Below are 25,120 nucleotides of genomic sequence, written 5' to 3'. Positions count from 1 at the left end.
CCAAAATTTTCCTGAACTTGGTAATCATTACTAACACTTTTTATAGTACTATTCACTGCATCTTAAAAATAAGAAAAATAAGCTAAGCAGAAAACGTGCAGTTGAAGAAAGTCGGATGTCAGTCTATACAATGATTTTTTTACTTTCAGCATGACAGACTTTATTTTGGCACTTTAACAAATATTTTGCTTTACAGCAGTGACAAAATATTGGCCAGAAATTTTCTTTTCCTGGCCTGGATATCCAAGCAGTTGTTATCCTACGAACTGAATTTGACTATGCTTTGCACAGTTAGAGGTATACCCACTACATTCCTAACCTCGGTAATTGAGGCATATTGTGCCGCTTCAGAAAGTGCTATCCCTTCCTTTTAATCTCTCCAACGTGGACTGATTCTGCAGTGATGGGACAGGAATTTGAGAATTAAGGCCATTGAAAATTTAAGTAAACACTGTTCCCAGTGCTGCTTAAAAAAGTTTTTTTAAAAATGAGTTCTGTGGCAATTCCAGGGAATGTTCTCTAAATGAAGTATTCATACTTTATTAAAAGTAAATTATATGTTGGAAAGGTTGCTATTTTTGCTGCCTTCTTCCTACTTTGGCAAGCTCACAGTTTCAAACAAAATTAATAGTAAAACAGAAAAAGGAAATGTTGAGTTAGAAGGAAGTACCCAGGCAGGGTACCCTCATACTTCCATCTCCTGCTCAGGCCTCACTGCTTCCAGCAATTTCTATCCTAAGCAGCGAGGCCCTGCTGTTCATGCAGAGCCTCCTTGCCCTTCTCTCCTCCCCTAAAGTGTGAACTATGCTATTCCATCTAGTAGTTCTTCGGTAGAGCTTCAGGAGAGATTTGGAGCACAGTTTCAAAGGGAAATCAATCTACGGGACTGAACCTTAGCTCCGATGTCAGGAAAGCCCCTTTTCATTTCTCTGGAAATTATAGTCCTAAAAGCTATTTGCAAAAGCAGGCATCCGTCTCAATATTGCCATCAGCTATCCTATAAAGGTTGCAAACTTTACAATTCCCTCCCTGGCAACCTTCCAATATCTATACCCAAACACACACAGGATGACACATTCAGATTTCCTCTGGCCAATTCAGAAGCAAATCTGGTAATAAACAGCCACATCAATGAGCTCTTTGGTTTTGGTTTACAGACACTGTGCAACACTCAGAAATCAAACCCACATCATCCTTGAGAGCAGACGGTTGCTAGCAAAGAGATGTACATTTGATCAAAAATGTACAAAATTTATAACAGTGACATTTTCAATATTAGGCCACATGATTTATTCAGTAGTTTTTATGTTCCCAAATTACAATTTATGTCTATTCATAAGACTACAAAAGTTACCATTAGAATTGTCTGTGCTTATAAAATACCAACTTTTTTTTAACTGTTATATATACTCATTAACACCAGTCTGCGACGAGTTACATAGAATCATAGGCACTTCAAAGGCTTAAAAAGACGTTTACAACTTAAATGCATTTTTAAGAACAAAAACTGATTTTTCCTTAAATCCCTACTCGTACCTTCAAATTGCAAGAAATTAACAAATACAGTGGCCAAAGGAATCTGCGGCAACTTCTCAAAATACTGTTAGCATCTTTGGGTTTGCTGAGGCTTGTCAGTAACGTACATCAAATCCTCCCAAAAGAAGATCTGATAGATTGATATGACTAAACAGTTTTGTGGTAATAATCCAATTTTACACATTAATTTGCTGTTGCAAATCTGCCGGAAGCTACAGGTAATGAAAAACAAAGCACGTGTAAAATGGATAGTCTGACACTTAAAAATTTATACAAAGTGGAGGTTAAGTTTACATATTTGAAATTCACATATACACTAAATTACCATTATCTGAATTATCCAAAGACAAACTGCACCATAACAGCTACAGAAGGCATAGAGTTTTGTTTTGTTTTTGAGGGGACAAGAGAGGAGAGGGCAACAACAGATAAATTAACAAAGGAAGACCAACTTGGTAAGGTCAATCTGAGACATGCCAACACAAATTAAACAGCTCTCATCTTCGGACCATAGGATAAAAACAATCATTTCATATTCGCACATAAAAGTTTAAACCGATTCCATGAACATTGAGAGTTTTCATAACATAATATTTTGCCACTGCTATTCACAGAACACTGCAGGTGTTAAGTTTTAATTTTATGTTGTTCTAAAGAAATACATGAAGAGTTTTAAATACAATGGGATTTTATCATTAGAGTGCCAGAATGGCTCTTTAATGAAAAAAACCGAAAAACAAAGGTCTTCATTATTCTATGCAAAAGCTTTATTTTTAAAAGTTCAGTGATCTCATAAATAGAGACACTAAGTGGGAGTTTCACGCATAAAACTCCTTAGTAGGCGCCTTCTGATAAGCAGCACTGGATGGTTTGCGTTCCCCAAGGTCGTAACTTCCTTCATCCTTCTTTCTCATGCGATACACCAGCAGCAGGATAAGGAAAATTGCAAAGAGAAAGCCGATAACTCCGCCAGCAATGACAGCTGAAACACACCACAAGGAAGATTACTTTTAGACGAGATTCAAGGGTTGCAGAAATTAGCTTTGTAAAGCCCAATCTATTTACGCTTTTATAAAAGGCTTAATTTGAAAACTCCAAAACTTTTAAAAACTGGATTCAATGAAGCAACCAGGTAATTATGCAAATCTGACATTCCTCAGGAAGGTACAATATTTTCTTTGATTAGTATTAATAATAGCACCCAAAAGCCTCAATTAGAAAAATCTGGCTGTGACCTCAACTAATTCCATACTTTAAAATTTTTCAGTCTTTTCAGTACTCACATTTCATAGTCTAATCTTCTAATTGTTTTTTCAATGAAAACACCAAACATGATATAATTGACTTAAATTTTATAAGGGTAGATATGAAGGAAAAAAGCATGCAAATTTCCTTTATAAGGATAGATTTAGGACTATCCTTTCAAGGATTAAGTGTTCTTAAATCTTGTGAATCTTCCTCTTTAAAATCAAATGATCATACTTTCATCAGATAAGTTACAATTAGAGACAACATCCCTAATGCCTTGGGCACATTTGTGTCAGCTGCCCTTCCCATAAAGAACTTTTCCTTCTCTTGAGTTTATTTTGAAATCAGGATGACGTGGAGCAAGACTGATCTTCACATCCTGCCATCTGCCATGCCAAATTGTTCTGGACCAATTCAGATCTGAACATTCTTCTTCTTAGCCCTCACCACCCCCTGCCCCAACTCCCCACTCCCCCTCCCCCGCCCCCGACCCCGCCTTGGCAATGGCTAGCCAAGGGTTAGGCTGAGGGAACTGACAGAAAATAAAGAACATTTGCCTAACTCTTGCCTCTCACTCTGGAATGAGATAGGCCCTCAAGACTGCTTTCAGTAGGAAGGTGACATTAGGCAAGTTTTGCCTACATCTGAATCACTTAAGAAAAACAGGCCTATTCAAGGACGCTTCCACCTGACCCCCACAGGGCTACTCACCTGCTAGGACCTCTGTTCGTTTAAACAGATTGTCTGAGTGCTTCTCAGTATACACATTCGTGTCCTCTTCAGCTGGGTCCACGTTCCTTTCTGAGTCAGAGAGGTGAACTTTTTCCTTATCAATTTCTTCAGGTGACTGGCAGAGGAAAAAGGGAAAGATTATAAAGATTTCTTTTTAAATGTGCTGGAAAGAAGAAATAATAGATAATAATATTCTAAAATTTATTTCAAATAATGAGTTTAGAAAATAATTGGAATAATCACTTTGTGTGATGTTTATATGAATGAGTCAGTCATATGACAGTGTCATATAGTTCATGGTTTTGTATAACACCCACCACGTATATAAGCAAAATGGATAGTTAGTGAGTTCATAATAATCCTAATGACATGGTTAGGTTGTTTTAGCTGATGTTTCATCAGATCTCTACTTCCTCACCACTCTTCCGACTTCAGGCTATCATCTCCCTCCAGCTGCTCCAACCCAATAGCTTTGCCCCAATCCTCCTTAGTCCTTCAACTCTTTACTATACAGGGCACTGTGACAGTTGGCTTCCTTTTGGGCATTCTCTCCAGGTATTCTCCAAGGCTCTCTTGCTCGCACTCTGTGGGGAGCAGACTCCCAGGCTTACTCTGTCATGCTCCCCTTCCCTTAGTCATTCTTACACCTTCAGCAAATCCTAAACTAGAGCTTCAGGGGACCTGGGTTCTGCAAATAGCTCTTGTGTGATCCCAACCAAGTCTTACCACTTTTCTGGACTTCAGTTTCCTTGTCTATCCAATGAAAGACACTCTCAGCTTCTTAGGTATTCCATAATTTTAAAGTATAAATCTGCAGTGATAATTCTCACAGCCTCATCTCTAGCAGCACTATTCTCACCTAGCCAGCAGCCTACAGGACACTAACCCTTGGCTACACCACCCAGAACTCTACTTGTCAAGTATAAAAAGTAATTCACCACTGCATCCGATCAACTCTCTTTTCTATTCCCATTAATGGTACCAACTATTCTCTTGGGCCCCCAAAGTTATGTTTTTTAGCACATTCCAAATTTTATATTTTGCTGTATCACAGTCCTGGAAATTTGCCTTTCACCATTCTATCAAATTAATTTCCTTCCTTGGATTCTCTTTTTCACAGCCTTATTCAGGTCTTTGTCACATCGCACCCAAGTTCTTGCAACCACCTCAAAACCGCACAGGTTGGGTGGCTTCCAGTCTTCCCCATAGCCCACCACTTAATCCCCAGTAGGAATCCCTGCGAGGCCATCTCCACTGCCACTTGCCTACCAAAGACTCTTACCATCTTTGCCTTGGTTCCTGCAGCTCTCCTAGCCCCAGTCTGCATTTTTCACTTCTTTCATTGTCCACTTATCCTTAATGAAGCCCTCCCTGATCTTTCACCTCTCTCAAACCCCAGAACACTTGACATTCTACCACACCAACATATAAATCATCTGTTGGCATTCTAACTTTCAGCACCAACACTGGCCATCTTGTGTAAATGACTTAAGGTTACAATGAAATCTGAAGTCACTGAGTAGCTTTAAAAAAAAAAAATACAAGCCCCACCACTAGAGATTCTCTTTCCATTGGTCTGGGCTGGGGAAGATGGCATTGATTTTTGTTGTTTATTTAAAGCACTCCAGACATTTTTATGGTTTGAGAACCAGTGGGTTAGAGAAGCTCAGTTCAAATGAATTGGCTATTCTCTATCAGGCTGAAGTTCTGGCTGGCCACAACTATTGATGAAGAAGACTGTCAACTCCATTGGGCTATTATTGTAGACAATAATCGTTTTTAGCACTATCAGTCTTCCTAAGAACAGCCAACCATCTTCTTTAGGACTCTATGCTATGTCTCAGGTAATGACTGATTGCTATCTGAAGGCCAGGGTTCATCCAAAATGGCAGCCTGCTACTTAAGTCTAGATGGTTAAAGAACATAAGAAGAAAAGACCTCACTTTCATAGGGTGCCTTAGGGTCATTGGCATTTCTAGGAAGGACTACAAGCTAGGCCAAGTGGATCCATTTGAACTCCAGAGTATGTGAGGTCAGTGGGTCCCTGCCTCAGTGAATGGAGCACTAGGTTTCCACCGAAGATGGTATATACTAAAGTGTGATGAAGAATGTCTGTCTTACTTTCTCAAGCTGCAGAAAACCCTGTACTACCTTAAACCTCAACCTGTCATGACTTACAAAAAGCAAAGGCCATAGGAAAATCATTTCACTGCTGCACAACACGAACCCAAAATTTCACTGTTCTCTACATTACAGCAAGAGAAGAAAATACGAAAGGTCTTCCTGGGCCTTCACATACCAAAGTAAAGCAGAATAGAGCAGCTCATTGGCAGTATTTTGTCTGAGTTTTCTCTATTCTTCTTATGGAAAGTCTGTCACTAATTAGCTGGCTGGCGGAAGGACAGACAACTCAACATGGAAGGACAGACAACTCAACAGATGAGAGAATGGATTATGTGGGTACTAATCTAGGAAACTTTTCAGTCCTCATTAGCACTGCTACTAGAGGTTGGGAAAAAGAAGAGAAAACTCAAATAGCTGGATACTCAGGTCTGTGACTAGGGAAAGAGGAAAGCAAGTTCTGGTGGCAAATGAGATGCACATAGGTAGCTATTGTGATATTAGAGGCTGAGTTTAACTTACCCATGTCATCTTTATCCCACTATTATGAGAAATCACATGAATTCTCCTCAGGTTTTTTTTCTTTCTTTTTTTTTTTTTTGTGACAAAGACTGGCCCTGAGGTAACATTTGTTGGCAATCTTCCTCTTTTTGCTTGAGGAAGATTGTTGCTGAGCTAACGTCTGCGCCAATCTTCCTCTATTTTGTATGTTGAATGCTGCCACAGCATGGCTTGAAAAGCAGTGTGTAGGTCCACACGCAGGATCTGAACCCTCAAACCAGGGGCACTGAAGCAGAGCATGCGAACTTAACCACTACACCACTGGGCTGGCCCCTCTTCCTCAGGTTCCTTGAGTCCCTAAAATCATTTGAGAGAGTGGACACTTCAAATCTGTCTGACTCAGCTTCTAATTCAGCAGCGAGGAAGCATTCCAGGTGTCTGCAGGTGTAGGGATGGAAGTTTTCCACAGAACTGGGGCCACCGTGCACTTAGAGCAATGGTCCATCAGAGCACAAGCCTCCAGTGGTCAGGGCAGAACACTCATTCTATCCTGAGTTTTACCATATGGAAGCAGGGCCTGCACTAAGAATAATTCTTTCTATTGTACAGAACTAATCTGAAAAACCTTATCTCTTGTATATACATGCAAAATGAAATTACAGAAAGTCAGCATAGATGATTATGAAGCCAATTAAACATTTGTCATATCCATGCCCGGTTGTTTGGATGCCATGGAAATATAATGGAAGTAAAAGATTACAAACAAAGCTCTGCTTGAACAAATAACTGTTTTTTAAAAAAACTTCTATCACAAAAATTTACAACAAACTAGACAGAATACCTATAACAATGACATTAATGTCACTGAGAGACTCATTCAAAAGCAAATTCTACATTAATGGTATCATAGAGGCAATGTTTAATTTAGCTGTGCCATGTAAATACAAAATAGAAAATTTAATCACTATTATTATTCAATATCAATATTATCAGTACCTAAAATAGTGTTTGACACATAATGAGTAGCTCAAATCTCCCATGAATGGATGAATTTTTATTAGTAGTACATTGAATACAAATACTAGGAATAATATTTTTAAGTTTTTTGGATATTTAATCTGAGCTCTTCTGCCAAACAGATGATCTATCTTCTTTATCTTGATCTGACACAATTACTTCCTTAAAGTCAATTTTCTTTTTTTGGTGAGGGAGACTGGCCCTGAGCTAACAGCTGTGCCAATCTTCTTCTATTTTGTATGTGGGTCGCCAGCACAGCAGGGCTACCAAAGAGTGGTGTGGAACCACACTGGGGAACCAAACCTGAGCTGCTGAGGCAGAGTGTGCTGAACTTAACCACTAGGCCACAGGGCCAGACCCTAAAGGCAATTTTTAAAAACGTAAATGCATATTACTAAGTGAAAGAAGCCAACAGGCAAAGGATACGTACTATATGATTCTAACTATATGACATTCTGGAAAAAGCAAAACTAGGAAGACAGCAGAAAGATCAGTGGTTACCAGGGGTTGGAGGGCAGGAGGGATGAAGAGGCGGAGCACAGAGGACCTTTAGGACAGTGAAACTACTCTGTATGACACCATAATGGTGGACACATGTCCTTAGGCATTTGTCAGCACCAAAGAATACACAACACCAAGAATGAACCCTAAAGTAAACTATAGGCTCTGGGTGATAATGATGTGGCAATGTAGGTTCATTGATTGTAATGAATGTACCACTCTGGCGCAGGATGGTGATAGTGGGGGAGGCTGTGCATATGTAGGGGCAGAGGGTATATGGAAAATCTCTGTACTTCCCACTCAATTTTGCTGTGAACCTAAAACTGCTCTGAAAAACAAAGTGTATTTAACAATAACAAAAAAGTAGTAGGTGAGTAAATGTTAAAATGATCATGAAGAGTAAGGAAGATCCAATTATATAATGAAAAGACCAGTTGTCCTTACCTAATTTTAAATATGGCCTCTTAAGAACATTCTGTTAAACTAAAAAAAGGGAACATTTTACAACAACCTGATAATGCAACACATAACAAACACACCTTCGTCTGTGCAGGTATCTTGTTCTGTATCTTCAGCGTTGTGGTCTCCACTTTTGGAGCAGCACTAGTGAACGCTATCTTTGGAAGTGGTCGAGATGTTGTCAGCTCTGGACTCTCTATGTCCTCATCAGCTCCTGGGAAAATAAGCAAAGACGAGCTGAGCACATGAATCGTGACACAGATTTCTACATTATCAGAAAATCCTGTCTAAGGCTGACACTGACAGAGCCACGTTCTTTCAAGACCTGCTCCTCAAGAACTCAGCACAAACCTTCCCGCAGTCTTCAAGGTGATGAAGAAGTGGTGTCAAAGTGGATCTGTGGGTAGTCTGGCATTTTTCTCTAAAATATCATCATCCTGAACACTCTCAGGGAGCCCTTTTTTCACCTGTATGTTCAATCTCTCCTGCTGATGAGATTTCTTCCCTTCTACACTGAAACACGTTGCATTTTCCACTTTAAAACACAACAAAATAAACAAAAACGGCAGACTCCCACAGCCGAACCTTTACCTGAGGCAAGGGGCTGCCCTCCTCCCCTTTTTATAGCCAGACTTTTCCAGTGGTGATGCGGATACTCACGAGCTCTTTTTCGCACCTTCTACTCCACTCTCTGCTCTACTCCTTCTAGGTGGATTTTCCCTTTCATCACACTATTAGCACTGTTTTGTTAAGGTCACCCACGTCTCCCCCATGATGCCATCTCCAATGGCATTTTCCAGAATGATCCTCATCTAATCGAACCTCCTAGCACTACTGGACACTTGTCCATTATCATCTCCTTCTCGATACACTCTCCATCTTTAGGCTTCTATGACTTTGACTTCCTGGCTTTCCCCTCACCTCTCTGGTAAAAGAATGAACCTCTTTTGCAGGTTCATTCTCTCCTACCTGGACACAAAATATCAAGAGTTCAGTAAGATTCAGCCCCAGGCTGCTTCTTACTCTACACTTTCTCCCTCCCTCACGTTCATGGCTTCAATTACCATCTAAATATAAATGAGACCTAAATTTACATCATTAGCTTATACCACTCCTCTGAAATTCAGATCTATATATCCACTGGCCTACTTGACATTTTCACCTGAATGAGTTAAAGGTACTATATACCTCTAACACATCCCAAACAGAACTCGTGATCTCTCTCCCTCTTCCCCAGCAAACCTGGTCTTCTCCCCATGCTCCTTCCAGGCATATAAACCACAACTTGAATTCCTCTTCCTTACCACCACATCAAATCCATCACCCAGTTCTCTTGATTTGACCTGTTTAACGCCTACACTCTAACACCTTTCTGTAGTTCCAAGGCCACTACTCTCATCCAAGCCACTGTAATCTCTCCATGAACCACGACACCTGCCTTCTTCCTAATAGGTCTTTTCAGTCTACTGTCCACAAATTGGCTGTAACCTCATCATCCTCCTGTTTAAAACTATTACAGTGGTACTCTACTGCCCTTGAAATGAATAGAACCTGCCTCAACCCAGCCTTGCATGGTCCAGCTCCCTCGAGCATCATTTTCCCTGTTATCCCGTGCTCCAGCCAGGGTCTCCTGTTCTTCTGCCAGAAGCCCTCGCCTAGTTAATTCCTAATTCACCTCCACATCTCAGCATAAAGGTCAGTCCTTGGGGGGGAGACCTCCCTTCCATATTAGGTCACAGCTTTTTGTTAAATGGGTTTTTAGCACCACCTTTCTTATCCTAATTGCATTTATCACAAATTTGTAATTATGTGTTTGTTTAACTATTGATTGAAGCTTCCCCTACTGGACCGGAAGCTCCCTAAGGCCAAGGCTTTGCATCTGGTTTGTTCTCTGAGTGCCTAGCGGAGTCCCTGGCCCATACAGGCTCTGATCCAGTATTTGTTCAAGTAAGTGACTAACCACAAAGTGTCACCTGGGCAATATTTTTCCTCTTTTTTTTTTTTGCCTTTTTACCAGAACAGCATTTGAGAATTTCTGATATTCAAATACAACATTCTTTTTAAGTTGATCATTTGTCAAATTTGCAACACCTCAAATAAACTCAAAACTCTGGAACTCAAACTAGGCTGCTTCCCCAGACAGGAACGAATGACGAATACCTCCAAATTCCTCACAGAACTATGTGAATGTGATACGCAGTTAGGAAAGTAAAAGGTAACATGATAGAAACAGTGCAACGGCTGTGACTGTAGTTTACTTTCTAATATTTTAACATATCACCTGTCTCCTCTAACTTCAGCATGTATACTCATTACAGAGAGAAGAAATGGCAGGATATATTGGAATAAATACGAGATTTGGCACTAAATAAACAAACCAACCAACCTAGTACTCACTCTGGCATTTATTAGTGCTGTGATCTCAGGCAAGTAATGCTTGAGTCTTAGTTTCTTCATCTGTAAAATGGGGATAATAACAACTAACTCTCCGAGGTGTCAACGTAACATATCCTCGAAAGCATTCTGTACACATAAAATGTTCTGTAAATATGTCATTAATAACGATGGCTCCAGAAACACACTGCTCTTTTATATCAGCCTACCTGATTTTCCATCAAAGTTTTACATTTAATATGCTTGATTTGCTCCCACAGCGAATCATTTTCTTACAAAGGATAAAAGTTCTATGAGAAAAACTTTCAATTAAGCGCTTTCAAGACCTCCTTGGTTCACAATAGTTATAAGTATGCATCATCAAACTAGGCATATGGAGAATCTGTTGTGAGAGAGAAGAGATTTTATACAGTAGAGAATTCCCTCAAGATCGCACTGAAGTTAGAGACAGACGAGTGACCTGCCGAAGCAGGCTCTTCTACTGTATTTATCATCTCTGTTAAAAAGATGGAGCCTCTTGCTCAGGGACGCTGAAGCCCCCTCACATCTCCTCTCACCCCTGACTTTCAGTTCTCTCTGTTCTCTCTGCCTGAGGCATCCTACTCCAGAGCCCACCTCTACCTGAGAAGCTCCTGCTTACACCACTGTGCCCACAACTAACGCCATCCCCTCTCTCCATCGTGGAACCGTTTCTTTCTGTATGTTCCTACTGTTTACCAAATCTCTTTCTAAAAAAATAACATTTTCTTCTACTTATAAAAAGAATACATGTTTTAAAAAATACATTTTCACGGATGAAATTTGGAAACACACAAATACAGAAAGGAATAAGTAAAATTATTCCACCACCAGCGAAAGCACTGTTAGAGCTTATTTACTGACGTGTTCCTAGCACCTAGGATGGTGTCTGTTCCCCCACGTACTAGGTGGTTAATAAGCACTTGGTGAATGAATGAATAAATATCCTCTGTATTTTCTCATCTTCTAATGAGTTTTTCATTTCTGATGTGACAGTTCTTCTCTCCGAGGACTCTCTTGTACTCTCAAAATGTTCCTTTTTTATAGTATCCTCTTCTTGTTTCACCATTAAAGCATCCTCTTCTCTCTCCCTATTTGGTAAGTTTTCCTGTAAGTTCTCTTCTCCCTGTGAGTTTCTGTCCTCCCCCAATTTTGGGGGTGTAGGGAGGTCTCTATCTTTTGTGTTACAAGTTTTTCCATAAATGTCTGGGGAGCTTTGGTTGTCTTTTCACGCTTAGGAGGGAAACACTAAAAAGCTGACTAGAAGCTCTGAGCATATAGAGAGGTTTGTTAAGTGTGGGCCTCATCAGTTGGGACAGAGCTGTGTGTTATTTTGGAGCACTACCAATGCCAGTGTCCTCGAGCTGTTTCCTCTGAGTTGGTCCAATTCCCCAGGGAGGGTAGAGGCTAGACTGTCAGTGTCCAGGAAGCGACTGGGAGAACATAACTGGGAACACCTCAGCATTAAATGACTCTTAATCTAGACCTCCTTCTCCCTCTTTTCAAGACGGTACTCCCAGCCCCATCTGTGCCTGGTACACTCTCAAGTCCAAAGACCCTCTGTTTCATCCTCTCCAGAAAACAAACTTCCAGTTTTCTTCTGAGGTTGGGAGCATGAGACCTTTTGCTGCATTACAGTGGGAAGGAATCAGGGAATCTACTTGCTCCTTAAGCAGACTCTCAACCAATCATCCTGAATTTAGTACTCCTTTCACACTCCATCTAGTGCCACCAATTCCTGGGCCCAAGGGGACTCTGCTGTGCTAAATGAGTTGCTTCTTGGCTTCCCTGCTCCCAACCCTACTGCTGGCTGACTCAGCCTTCTCATGTCTGCCAAGTCTGTTACTACTGGTCCATCTGCTTCCCAGCTTTCAAAACATTGTGGCTTTTGTCTCCTGTACTGTCTTGTCTGTCCTTGTGAGTTTAGGCCCAATTCCTTTATTGTTAGTTTAGTTGAGTGTTGGAAGGTATGTGTGTTCAATCCGCCATCTTTCACCAGAACTCTACATTTAACTCAAATTTTTGTTGTATAGCACTTTTCTATGTTACGTCATTCCTGATATGATGTTACAACTATTTTTTCTCAGTTCTACATTTCTCTCCTCGGACTCTTGGTTCTTGGAGGACAGGGACCAAGTCTTTCTCATCTCTGTGTCCCAAGAACATGGCTTAGAGTCTGGCACACAGTGAATGCCTATGAAATGTTTAACTGAATGGTTGAAGTTTTCATATTCGCTCATGCCCATCCTTGAGTTCACACATATATCATGGCTCCATCTCCTAATCTGGGTAGTATCCTCTGGGCCTTTGGCCATTTTCCTCCAGTCCATTTGCTTTTCCACTGGATAGCTCGATAGGAACGAGGATAGAGGGAACACTGACTGAAACCCTAGGGGATCTCAGTTTCTAGCTGGGACTGGGCATCAGCTAGGCAGGATCTCCTAATTCTAGAACGGGGTTTTATGACAGAAGAAGGCACTACAGCAAAGGAGTGAAAGAGAACATAGTCTCAAGCTCAACTCCCCAGTCCCTATCCCACTCCATTACTTTCTAACAGTGTGAGCTGAGGCAAGTTACTTAACCTCTCTGTGCCTCAGGTTTTCTCATGTGATAAATGGAGATAATAATAGACTTTGTCTTACAGAGATGTTGTAAGGACAGGAACAATGCCCAACACACAGAGTAAGTGCTTTACAAACTTTAGTTACGACTTCTACTACCTTTAAGCTTAAAATCAACATCTCCAGTGCAGTGCAAGGGTGTTTGCCAAGGCCAGAATGATGCACTTCTTTGCAGCAATTATCTGCTCAAGGCTGGAGCCAAGGCAGAAGCAGGCCCACATGGAAGTCCAGCTTGATCCACCTGGTTAGTGGGTTCAGGATTTCAAATGACCCAATCCAAAGCCCTCTCACCTGATATGGGGTTGCTCCGGAGAGGGAGGGTTGGGAGAGGAGCAGGACTGTGTACCTGCTTTCTCTGTATTAAACTTAAGGACAGTCTCAGCAGAAATCAGCAAAATGACTTGGACAACCTCCACAGATCTCTAACAACTCTTGGATTCTAACATTTGTGAAACGGGGACAAAAAAGTGTCCATATTTATTATTTCCTGGGACATTTTGAAGATGACAGTTACAAAGCACTTTTGAGGTGCTAAAGAAAAAAAAAAGAGGTGCCATAAGTGAAAGATATTAATAGAGTTGTGGGCTATGGAGAATAACTCTTTTCACACTCATTCTACGTTTGCGATAAGCATCACTCTCCCAAGAATAACTAGGGCTATTTTTATATTAGGATTGCATTGGAAGCTTGCTGTTAGTAGGTCAGCACTACCTCTCTCGTCTTTCTCAGACTTGCTGTTTTCCAACTTAAAACACTCACTCTTATATAGCTAGATCTCTACCAAAGATACAATTGATTTCATTCATTCTGGGTCATTTCAAAACCCAGGCCAATTCGATTGTCACACATCTACGTTCAGCATAACTTTTACTATCTATTGATTGAATTTACAATGAAAACTCAAAGCAAGAAAGGTCCTAAATAAAACTTTGCTAGCATGCTGTTGATCACAAATTCCTGACTTGATCATTAATTAAATATATGTACAAGCTCTTCCTCTTAGCTTCTTGGGGGCCATTCCTGGAGCAGGTGAAACATTTACCAGGTATGGTAGATTGCAAAAATGGCCAGTATCCTTTATTCCCCCATGTATCCACATTCTCTGCAATGTGACTTTGTAGTTCATTTCATTAAGAGGGAGAGTCTGGGAGAGCCTTATGACTTGCTTCGACCAATCAAATTTGGGAGTAATGCTGTGCCAGTGCTAAGCCAAGGCTTTAAGAGCCTTTGCACACCTCTGCTGGCTTTCTTGGGATCTCTGCCTCCTCCCTCTGAACAAAGGCTGGCCTGACGGAGATGACAGACCTGTGAACCACAGCCAATTCTGCCTGCCTGCCCCAGAGAGATGACAGAGCCCAGCCAAGATGAGCCAAGGTGCATGCCAAACCTGCAGCTGACCACTGACATGCGAGGGAGCCCAGCCTAAATGCCAACCTACAGAATGACGAGCTAAGCAAATGATTGTTGTTTTTTGCTACTACTTGGGGTGGTTTATCATGCAGAATTAACTGACACACCAAGGGAGATGAGGACATGGCTGTACATTTAACTTGGCTGCTACATTCTCCCTCCTACTTTTGAGCAACACACCAGGAGTAAGAAGGTATAACTCTTCTTGGTCTCATCTATCATCTTTAGCGTAGGCTTGGTGGTTTCATGAAACTAGTATTCAAGGATTTCTTTAAGGGTGATTTCCAGGACATCACTTTGAAAGCCTTAATAATAAAATTCAAAGCTAATGTTGACAGAATACTGACTACATGCCATGTCAAATCCTTTTGATTCTCAGAACAAGCCTACGTAGTAAGGACTGTTACTACCTTCCACTGTATAAATGAGAGAACTGAGGTTCAGTCAAGTTAAATACATTCTCAAGATCTCACAGGTTAAGTGCATGAGAGTTACAATTCACATCCAGGCACTTTGACTCCAAAGAGCATGCTCTTAACCACTGTGCATCCTGCCTGTCTCCTTGAAGGAAGTTCCAGTAGAACGTGTGCATGTGCAAACATGGGGACTGGAAGTGAGTGTGGAAGCAGCCAGCCATACCTGAGCCTGATGCAGAAGCATAGTCGTCGTCATCAATGGGATACACTCCAGAAGCTTCTTCAATGGAACTGTTGTCAAGGTACATGTCTTTATCAGACGTCAGCTTTGCTCTCTGAGAAAGGAGAGAGAAGGGATTCAGGATGGTGAGAGATTATAAAACGAGCTTATTTATCTTACTGTTCAGGTTTACACTGTCATGACTCTCTGTTCCCCTCCTCTGTTCCTCCAAAACCACATTTCTGGCCCTACCCTTCCTCAGGATGCTGACAACTTGCATGAAGTCAAGGACAGACAAATGCCCCCAAGGGAAGCATTATGTAGCCTAATCCAGTAGAAATGAAGACAGCTCAGAGACCTAAGCACCTATCATGGGCTTATTTTGTCACATCCCACTAAACCTGTCTGATTTTCAGTGGTCCCAGTGCTAGTTATAAGCCATCTCAGGCATTCTCTTTGTCACAAAATCACTGTGAGTCTCCCTTACTGGAAAAGCTACAAAACACTCAAATCATTTAAGACTTTCTTGGGGATGTATACAAAGGTATTACAGCCCTTAGGCTAGATCATCACCAGGGATCCGTAGAGGCTCACGAAATGTCTGCAGGCCTGGCCGCGCTCAGAGCGTTATCATTACAGCTGAGAGCTCCCCAGTCGCCTGGGCAGTCCAGAGCTTTCTGCCGCAGCCCAGATCCAGGCAGACGCCAGCGCCTGTGAGGTCCCTCTGACGAGGGCGAAAGCCCACCGGAGCGGGCTTCTAGGGCTCCTGGTTTAGCAGAGCCTTAATGACAAATGCAGATAAACCCACACGAGCACATTCTTTTCATATTACTGGCACTTGGCAACAGAAAGTCACACGCTTAACATGGAGAGGGATCATTCACTAAGTATACCAGCTCCACAGCTGCTTAGCTCTCCAATAAGAGGTTTAGTATTAAAATTCAACCTAATCTTGCCAAAGGAGTAACTTGCATGAATTGGAGGCAGAGTAGACATATAATTTTTTTTTAATGGCTTTAGTAAACTGATATTTTTCCATCAGTATCTCATGAAAGCCCAGAAGCAAATAAAGCAGACTGTCAGCTTCTAAACAACATTTGTGTTTGGAAACAGGCAACACTCATTATTGTCCTATTTTTAAAAATCACATTGAATGTTTGTTCCTAACAGGAATTATAAAAAAATGTTTCCCTTACTATACTGGCTTTCATTAGATTTCCTCTGAAAATAAAACTTTCTGTTTCAGCAGTCACTGTGACTTCCTAGGACAGACGGGTCCAGCCCTCCATAACACTACCACTTTATTCTCTCAAGTTTCAGCTGCTGGCTAGAGAGGCTCAAGTATTTTAAACCTGAGCCCATATTCTCCAGCAGGCTTCGGTGCCAACTGACAGAAAAGCATGGGAACCCATTTTGTTTGAGCTGCCGCACCGGCACATTTTGAGAACTGAAACCTTAGGGATTAGTTTTCCAGTGGGGCCTGGCTTGCAGGCATTGGGTGACTGCCCTGAGCCAAGAGTGTGCTGGAATTTTTCTGCTAGAACAGTCAGAGTTTAACTCTGCAATCTGAGGCCGTCCTGCATCACACCGTTTCCAAGGCTATCACCATTCCAGGCTGTAATTCCCAAAGCTTGTGAACAGTCAGAAGCCCTGCATTCCACAGCTCTAGAAGCAACTTAACTGACCCCTATCAAACTCTCAGCTCCTTTGAGGGCAAGGACTGTATCTCACTCATCTTTAAACCCCCACACCTCCCTGCCATCACAGTATCTGGCATATAGTAGGTGCTCAGTAAACACTGCTTGGGCTGTTTGTGCTCCCACCTGAAAGCAACTGTCAGTCCTGCTTGTATTAGACTTTGTCCTGGGAACTTCATCTGGAGGACTCTCTCATACGTTCTCTCAAATCCTGTCTACAAAAATGCTCTGACTTCTCCAGTCCTTATATGTCCTCTAGCCATAAACTACTATTTTGGATTTTGTAGCATACGAACGGTTTAAGACATAAACGCTCACTGTTATTTTTAATTGTTTCGTGCGTATTTTCTCCTGCCTCTCAGCAGAGTGCAACTTGCTGGAGGCCGGTCTTCAAAGACCTGTGTGTGCTGCCTGCTCCTCTCAAAGTGCACGGGCAGTCAATAAATATTTGTTGATTGACATTAGCTAAAACAAACTGGCTTTTGACTCAGGTTTCAGAGGTAACACATGTCACAAGAGCTCCAGGATTCCTACAGTTAAAATCTCTCAATAGTCTAAGCCTGGGTCATCTTCCCCAAACCTCCCATACATGTTGCATTGCATCCACTTACGTAACCGAGGGTCTTAAACATAAGTAAAAGACTCCCTTTACATATTAGAAACCTGTTTGCCTTTCTTAAGATTGAATGACTTTCATTTTCCTCTTGGCTGTCAAGGAAGTTTGATGTGGCCTGAGTAATACAAGACATTTTAATTCTCTGTGTAAACTGAATTTCTATGCATTAGGTGGCCCAGTTGTCAGACTGACACATCTGTCGCACTAACAGGTAGATGGGCCAAAAACATCTCCCAGAGAATTCTGACCACCTCACAGTTAACCACACTGGGTAGCCTGACAAGGAACTGACTTCCTGGGACAACCCATTCCTTACGAGGAAGCTGTCAGGCCTGAATTACTACAAGACTCGGGGTGGAGGACAGGGCGAGTCTAGAGAAGCTGGCTTGCCCTCGGTCACTCGGGGTCTGCAGGGCTCCAGGGTGGTCCCGGGGCTGACAGGATGTTTAATGTGCTGGAGGGCAGCTAAAAGTTCTTTTTCCTCCATCATCCAGAGTGGTGCAAATAATTTTGACATCAAACTAAAACTTACCTCCTGCTCTGATGTCAGGGCCACCAAGCACACAGGAGGAATTACTAAAATCCTTCCACAGACTCCAATATAATAATAAACAGGGCCCTTTTCACGCGGTAGCAGATAATGCTCAAAGAATACCTCCATTGTCTTTCCTTTAAACAAAAAATACCTTCCAAACATTAAATTCCTTTTGTGAAGACTCCACACTCTGTGCCCAAAGAAAGGATTTTTGCAGTTAACATGCCTGGAGAGGGACATGAATTATGCACCAATGTTCCCTTGGGACAAGAAGACGTGCATCTCTCGAAAGCCATGAAAAGGGGTGACTCAAGACTACTGCTTTTACACCCGGCCAAATGTGGTCTGCCTCACTGTGCGGAAAACCCAGGACACACTCTGAGCACTCTCTTGCTCAATGAGATGGAGCTACTGGATGAAAGCAACTGGGAGGAAATGCGCGTGAGGCACGGCCCAGAAGTAAAGAGCCTGACTGCAGGTTTCATAACGAGGTTGTTTAATTTGGGACTGACCATTTCTGTGAGGCAGTGCCAATCCTCTTGGCTAACAGGGCTCAGAGTACAGGCTGGAAGGAAAACAAAGCTGGTCTTTCAGACCTTCTCCCCCTCGGCTGATGCAAGAGGTTCATACAGGAGAGCAAAGGGGGAACTGTGGAAAGCAATGAGGTGCAACAAGGAGGAAAACCTACCGCAGACCAAGGTGGAGGGTTCTGCCTTATGCCACATTCAGCCATGGAAACTGAAACACTGAATTGCCTCCACAGAGGAAGCAGTTCTTTCCAGAGAAGAATGCACATCTGACTCAGTTCTGTATCCCCAGAATGCCTAGAAGGCAGGCAGGATACATATTTGTCTCCTAATTCTCTCCCTCCTTCTCCGGCCCCCAAACTGCAGCAGCCTCATCACACCGGGCCCGGCGTGTTCCTAAGGCCTCCTGACTTGGCCACTGCTCAAGTCTTTGTTTTTGAATCCATTTTCTGTGGAGGGACTGTTCTTAAAGATGACCACATCACTCCCTTGCTAGAAACCTTTTATTGGCTCCCTGTCACCTACAGGATGAAATAAAACCTCCTTAGCCGTGAGACAAATTCTTTTACCACAGGGCCTCACCTGCATTTCCACTGTCAGCTGCTGCCACTTCCTCTACCCACACCCCAGATTCCATGACAAAAAACTCCACCAAGAGACCTGGTGACACCAATTTCCTTTATATAAGATCCTCAAGAGGAAATAAACTCCTTTAAGGATGGAAAATTGAGGAAAGCAATGGCAATCTAGGCCTTATATACCTAAAGATGATAAAAACTAGGATTTTGGTAAAATGATTCAGCCTAAACTTATATGGTGTTTGTAATAAAAATAAACAGAGAAAATGTTGATTTCAATGCATAAAAGACTGTAAAGGGCACCAATCTTGGCTTTAGTAAGAAATATCACAAACGTGTCCATTTTCTAAGCAAAGAATATTTGTGGGATAGTAACTAAACAAATCTACTGGTTGAATTTTTCTCATGCAGATGAAGCCTACATCGAACAAATACCGTGTTTCAAACTGCCAGTGGGAAATCTGTTATTTAGAAATCCGAGGTCTTGCTTGAAAGATACACTGCCTTATCTACTAGATGAATGTACTCTAAATGCCTTAACTAGTGCGACCGATCAACAGTGGTCAAGATAATTAAAGCTCAAAGCAGTCGGTGTGAAATTCACTTTATGGTCTAAACTTAGATTAACAACAAAGTCAGAAAGTAGAAAACCTAACTATTTATGGACACCACACACCCCAGGACCCAACCTTCAGAAAATTAGCCTTTGAATATAAAAATAAAATATCCACGTGCCCTGATATTGCATTCTGTACCACATCACAGAAAATACACACCTAGAGGATGCTTCTTAGTTTTAGGATAAAGGCATATCCAGTCCTGACTTAGATTCAAATGTATATTAATTTTTATGATGATTACAAAGTGCCAAGCTGGCTGTAACTTTAGCTGACCTAATAAATGACTTTATCACTGGCTACCACACATTATCAATGAAACAATAATGAGTTACAAATTTCTCCCACACAGTTGCTCAGAGATCATATACTTGTCCTTAAGATGAACTTGCCAGTTCTGGCTCAGGTATAGCCCAAAGGGACATAAAATCTTAGAGCTAGACTGGACATTATAGGCATCAAGATCACCTACTTATTTCAGAAGTGAAGAGACAGAACATCATAGTGGCAAACTAGCTTAAAATCATCCAGCCTAATTGGCCGCCAAACTGGAGCCCAAAACTTTTGACACCTAATTCTAGGCTCTTTCTGTTGCACTGTAGTGCCCCACTACATGAAGATATCAGAGCCTTTCAGCCTGGGGTTCAAAAAAATTAGCTGGAGCTAAACTGTTAAGCATTTATTACATGCCAGACATTCTGTGTTAAGTGTTCTATAAGCACTGGCACATTTCATCACCAACAATCTCCATGCAGACTAAGAGCCGGGGCTCGCTTGCCCAGAGACACGCAGCTCTGAACCGGGGAGAGGGATTCCCATCCAAGTCTGGACTTTAAAGTGTGTGCTCATTCATTGGTGGCCACGCTGTGCCCACCTCTTCCCGCCCTTTCCTTACAATTCACACATAACCATAATAAAGGCCCTGAGAAGAACTGCACTAAGGAGTCAGGTTGAACTTTGCTTGATTCAGCACTTTCAAACAAATTCTCTCTCCAGGATATCTATTTCATCTTTTAAAACTAGCATTCTTGGCATCACAGATGGGAAAAAAATTGCATTAAGAGTTATAGTTCTAGTTGAACAATTTCTTCGCTGCCTAATGTCCTGTATGTTCCCCATATGAAGATACCTGGAGCCACGTGCATCAAGTGCCATTCATTCATTTTACTAAAACCTTCATCTCTATCAGGTGTCCCCACCAAACCAAAGACGTAATAGAAGGAAAGAACCCTATGTTTATTATAGGAAAAACATACTGTTTTCCTTGAATAAGTGAGATATGGCTGAGTTACGTAAATATTTATAAGCACTTATTTTAAGGGTTTGTTATGGACAACCTAATCACGTCCCAGGCTTACTCTACCATCCTGTATACAATACACACAAAAACTAAGGTCAAGGGTGAGGTCACACGTTAAACAAAATTCTTAAATCCCCTACTTAAGAAATCCTCAAGAAAGGTCTTTAGCTCAGAACTGCTTCAAACATCTATACTAGTCCATAATTAATTACATAGAAAGCTAAAGTCTCTGACTTTAAGAAACTTAGGCATACTTTCCTTAAGGTAGGGAATTGATTTAAATTATTTACCCATGAGTATTAGGAAAATAAACCCTGTTCTGAAAAAATCATCAAGTTTTATGACGGTAGAATTATATTTAGGTGTGAAGTGTGAGGCAGAAGGATGATTGGGCTGCTTATAAAAATGTCAGATCAAATTAAAAAAATGTCAAATTATAGGCAACTGTAGAGAAACTTGACCAGTTCCTTTTGAAACAAACCAAGGCATGGCAAATGACAGACTTCGTACGGTATCTGTTTATAAGTCCTCCAAGTGTTAACCACTCATCTGGAACTTAACCACTCATGTTGGATCTTCCTGTTGGATGCCTCATACAGAGTGGGAATCTTATCTCGCCACTTAGAATGTACATTCCCTGAAGAGGTCCAAGATCAGCACCAGGTCTGATGTTTTCTGCATCCCCTACCAGGCCTATCATTGTGCCCTAAGAGCCAGCACATGGTAAAGGCACAACAAAAAGCAGAGAAGGTCATATTTTTCTGAAAAGCTGAACCCGAGTTTTAAGCCATTTGGTAAAAGGAAATAACCATAATACTCCTTAAAGAACTTACCTGGTTAACTCACATCTGGGAAAATTAGATCACTCTTCTTTTACCTGGTCTCTTTAAAAAGGGTAATCTGGAATTCACCCTTATACTGTGAGGAGGACTACCAGAAAGATAAGTATGACCTTAGATGGAACCACCAACTCATTAAGAATGCCTCCAATGTGGGGCTGGCCTGGTGGCATAGTGGTTAAGTGTGCACACCCTGCTTCAGTGGCCCAGGGTTCGTGGGTTCAGATTCTGGGTGCAGACCTACACATCGCTCACCAAGCCATGCTGTGGCAACATCCCACATACAAAATAGAGAAAAATGGACACAGATGGTAGCTCAGCGACAATCTTCCTCACCAAAAAAAAAAAGGAAAAGAAAGAAAGAAAAAGAAATGCCTCCAATGAGTCAGGCATGGTGCCAGTGTTTGGAGAACATTTAAATAGCTGAAAATTGTTTTAAAAAGTAACGCTGAGGGGGCTGGCCCCGTGGCCGAGTGGTTAAGTTCGCGCACTCCGCTGCAGGCGGCCCAGTGTTTTGTTAGTTCGAATCCTGGGCGTGGACACGGCACTGCTCATCAGACCACGCTGAGGCAGTGTCCCACATGCCACAACTAGAAGAACCCACAACGAAGAATACACAACTATGTACCGGGGGGCTTTGGGGAGAAAAAGGAAAAAATAAAATCTTAAAAAAAAAAAAAAAAAGTAACACCGAGTTAGTGTACTTAAACAGTAGAAATTTTCCTCTTTGTTTAAAAAAAAAACTGAATATGGCTCAAAGCAGTTAGATTTCTTGGCCAACAAAGCTCAAATAAAATCTCTCTTTAATAAAATTGCTCCATACAATAATCAGCACATTAACAAAAACAGTAACAAAAAATCTCACAAAAGGATTACTTGGCTCATCTAAATTTGTATTTATGATTCAACAGAATCAACAGCATTTTCAGAAAAGGTACCTCATGGTATGTACGTCTGTGTAGCTGTTGCTTCAAAATTGTTTTTCTTTCTATAGTGTTTGTCCATTGAGTCTATAGAACAGTGTCCGCACTCAATAAGTGGTTGGTTGGCTAAATTTAAAAAAGCATCTCAGACATGAGAATCAGAAAGTCCTGAATGCTAATTTGACAGAGTGATGCACCCTCCCTCTAGCCCAAGCACTACCACACACAAAACAGGCAGGATGCAAGTCCCCAGGCCCACGGCCCTTTAATCTAGAATTGGTAACAATCAACAGCCCTGATCACAGACACTCATTGAGATTATGCTCATCTACCAATAAGCATAGCACTGGCATGTCACCTACAGACTTCTGTGACCCCAATCCCTCAGTTTTTATAAGCCACCATTTCAGGAAGAGCCCTTCACTAAATAAACCAAGAAGAAATCTAAACATTGCACCCAAATTCTTGACATACCTTAGACTTTGTAACCTGGAGAAATTACAGACAACTAATTAAAAGCAAAATATCTCGGGGCTGGCTCCATGGCCGAGTGGTTAAGTTCACGCGCTCCGCTGCAGGCGGCCCAGTGTTTCGTTGGTTCGAATCCTGGGCATGGACGTGGCACTGCTCATCAAACCACGCTGAGGCAGCGTCCCACATGCCACAACTAGGACTCACAACGAAGAATATACAACTATGTACCGGGGGGTTTTGGGGAGAAAAAGGAAGAGAATAAAATCTAAATTGCTATTTAAAAAAATAAATAAATAAATAAAATAAAATAAAAGCAAAATATCTCACCTGGAGAGAATTTTCACTTTATGTCCTTTTGTAACTTTTGAATTTTGAAACATCTGAACCACAAAATTCAGTCAATTTTTTTTAAAAAAATACTCTTCCTGAAATTGGCTTATTGCTAATACCAAACAAAAACCAGTCTTCCTCTTCAGCAACAAGAAGGTCAACAGGCGACTGGGGGGGGGGGGGGGAGGGGACGGACACAGAAGCAGAACACATCAACAATTCTTATTTCTTTTTGTGATACAGCGTTCAGATCCTGACCCAGAGAGAGAAGGGAAGCAACCTTTGTCTTGAATTAAGTTTATTGGCAACAAAAATAGAGCTCCATGAAGCAATGTCTATTACAGCAACGCCCGGACTCCGGTTGGGATCATGTTGAATATGCATGACACACAAAAGGAAAATGTTCATTACTTACAGATGGGCTCCAAGTTGTGCTTTCTGCCTTTTTTGGAATATCAAACAGAGGAAGCAAGAGGTTTGTAGTCATGTTATTATAAGCATTGCTGCCTCTCTGCCTTCCAAACTAGAATATTCCAGTATTTATTTTGCTATCCATATGACCACAGTTTAGACTAGAGTAAAAATAGAAGCCGTGTGAGCCTAACCTGAAAAGCCCCAAGTGCTGGAAAGGGTCAGTATTAATATATTCTAACTGAAATAACGGGATTCTGTTTCCTGGTGGAGTTTGGCAGGAGGGGGTGGAGGGTGGGGAAGAGATTTGGAATTTATTTCTTATTCAGAAGTGTTTTGTAAAAACTACCATAACAAACAGACTCCAAGTCAAGCACAGGAAGCCAACAGGCTCTGGTTTAGATTTAATAATTCACTCTAAGGGTTTTTCAACTGTTACAATTTTAGGCCCCAAGGCACAACCATATATATTCTCCATCCTCATACAGGGCTGACAGAATGCCACAGGAAGCCTATGGGACGGGAAAACGGGAAAGACCTTGTGTCCAAAGGGCAGACTGCACCCTGCCAGGCTCCAGCTGATGCAGGCGAATGAACCTGTGCTCTGCGGCTAGCAGCAGGTGAAGGATGAAATTTCTAACTGAGCCTCTATTTCAGAGCTCTAAGCTAGTGCTGGGTTTGAATGTTAATAGGAATACAGGATATTTTACTACTGGCTAGTAAAGAGAAGCTCCGACTATTTAAAAATGCCAACTAACAGAAATTGGTACAAGCTCTCTGGGAACACCTTGGTAGTATGTTTTAGGAAGACATGAAATCTTTTGTACCATCTGATCAGATAGTTCTACTGTCAGGGATTATCCTAAGGAAATATTCCAAAAAGAAGAGAAGTTGGAGTGTTTACTACTGCAGTAAAACAAAATCACTGAGATGACCTAAATGCCAACTATAGGGAGGTGGCTAGATAAATTATGTAGGACAAGATGGTGCCGTGAGTAGTCCTCTTTGTCTCTCCACCTTCGAGTCTACAATTATTTGGACACTCATCGCTTAACAAAGGATATCCAGACAGCATCTCT

General features: G+C 41.6%; 1 protein-coding gene across 2 annotated transcripts in view; it reads right to left on the bottom strand.

Annotated features, from left to right (window-relative positions):
• Positions 1–1,266: 1,266 nt before the first annotated feature.
• SDC2 (syndecan 2) overlaps positions 1,267–25,120 on the bottom strand; it is a 110,641-nt gene continuing 86,787 nt past the window's right edge. For both annotated transcript variants that reach the window (XM_070631791.1, XM_070631790.1), the window contains exons 2-5: positions 15,198–15,309; positions 8,196–8,329; positions 3,496–3,631; positions 1,267–2,518 (exon numbers count right to left, since the gene is read on the bottom strand). In XM_070631791.1, the coding sequence (XP_070487892.1) occupies positions 2,355–2,518; positions 3,496–3,631; positions 8,196–8,329; positions 15,198–15,309 (546 nt within the window). In that variant the 3' untranslated portion in view covers positions 1,267–2,354. The remainder of the gene's footprint in view (positions 2,519–3,495; positions 3,632–8,195; positions 8,330–15,197; positions 15,310–25,120) is intronic.

This window comes from Equus przewalskii, chromosome 8, assembly GCF_037783145.1.
Source record: "Equus przewalskii isolate Varuska chromosome 8, EquPr2, whole genome shotgun sequence".
Taxonomy (NCBI): domain Eukaryota; kingdom Metazoa; phylum Chordata; class Mammalia; order Perissodactyla; family Equidae; genus Equus; species Equus przewalskii.
Note: the sequence above shows the minus strand (reverse complement) of the source record. Positions and strands in the feature narration are given on the sequence as shown.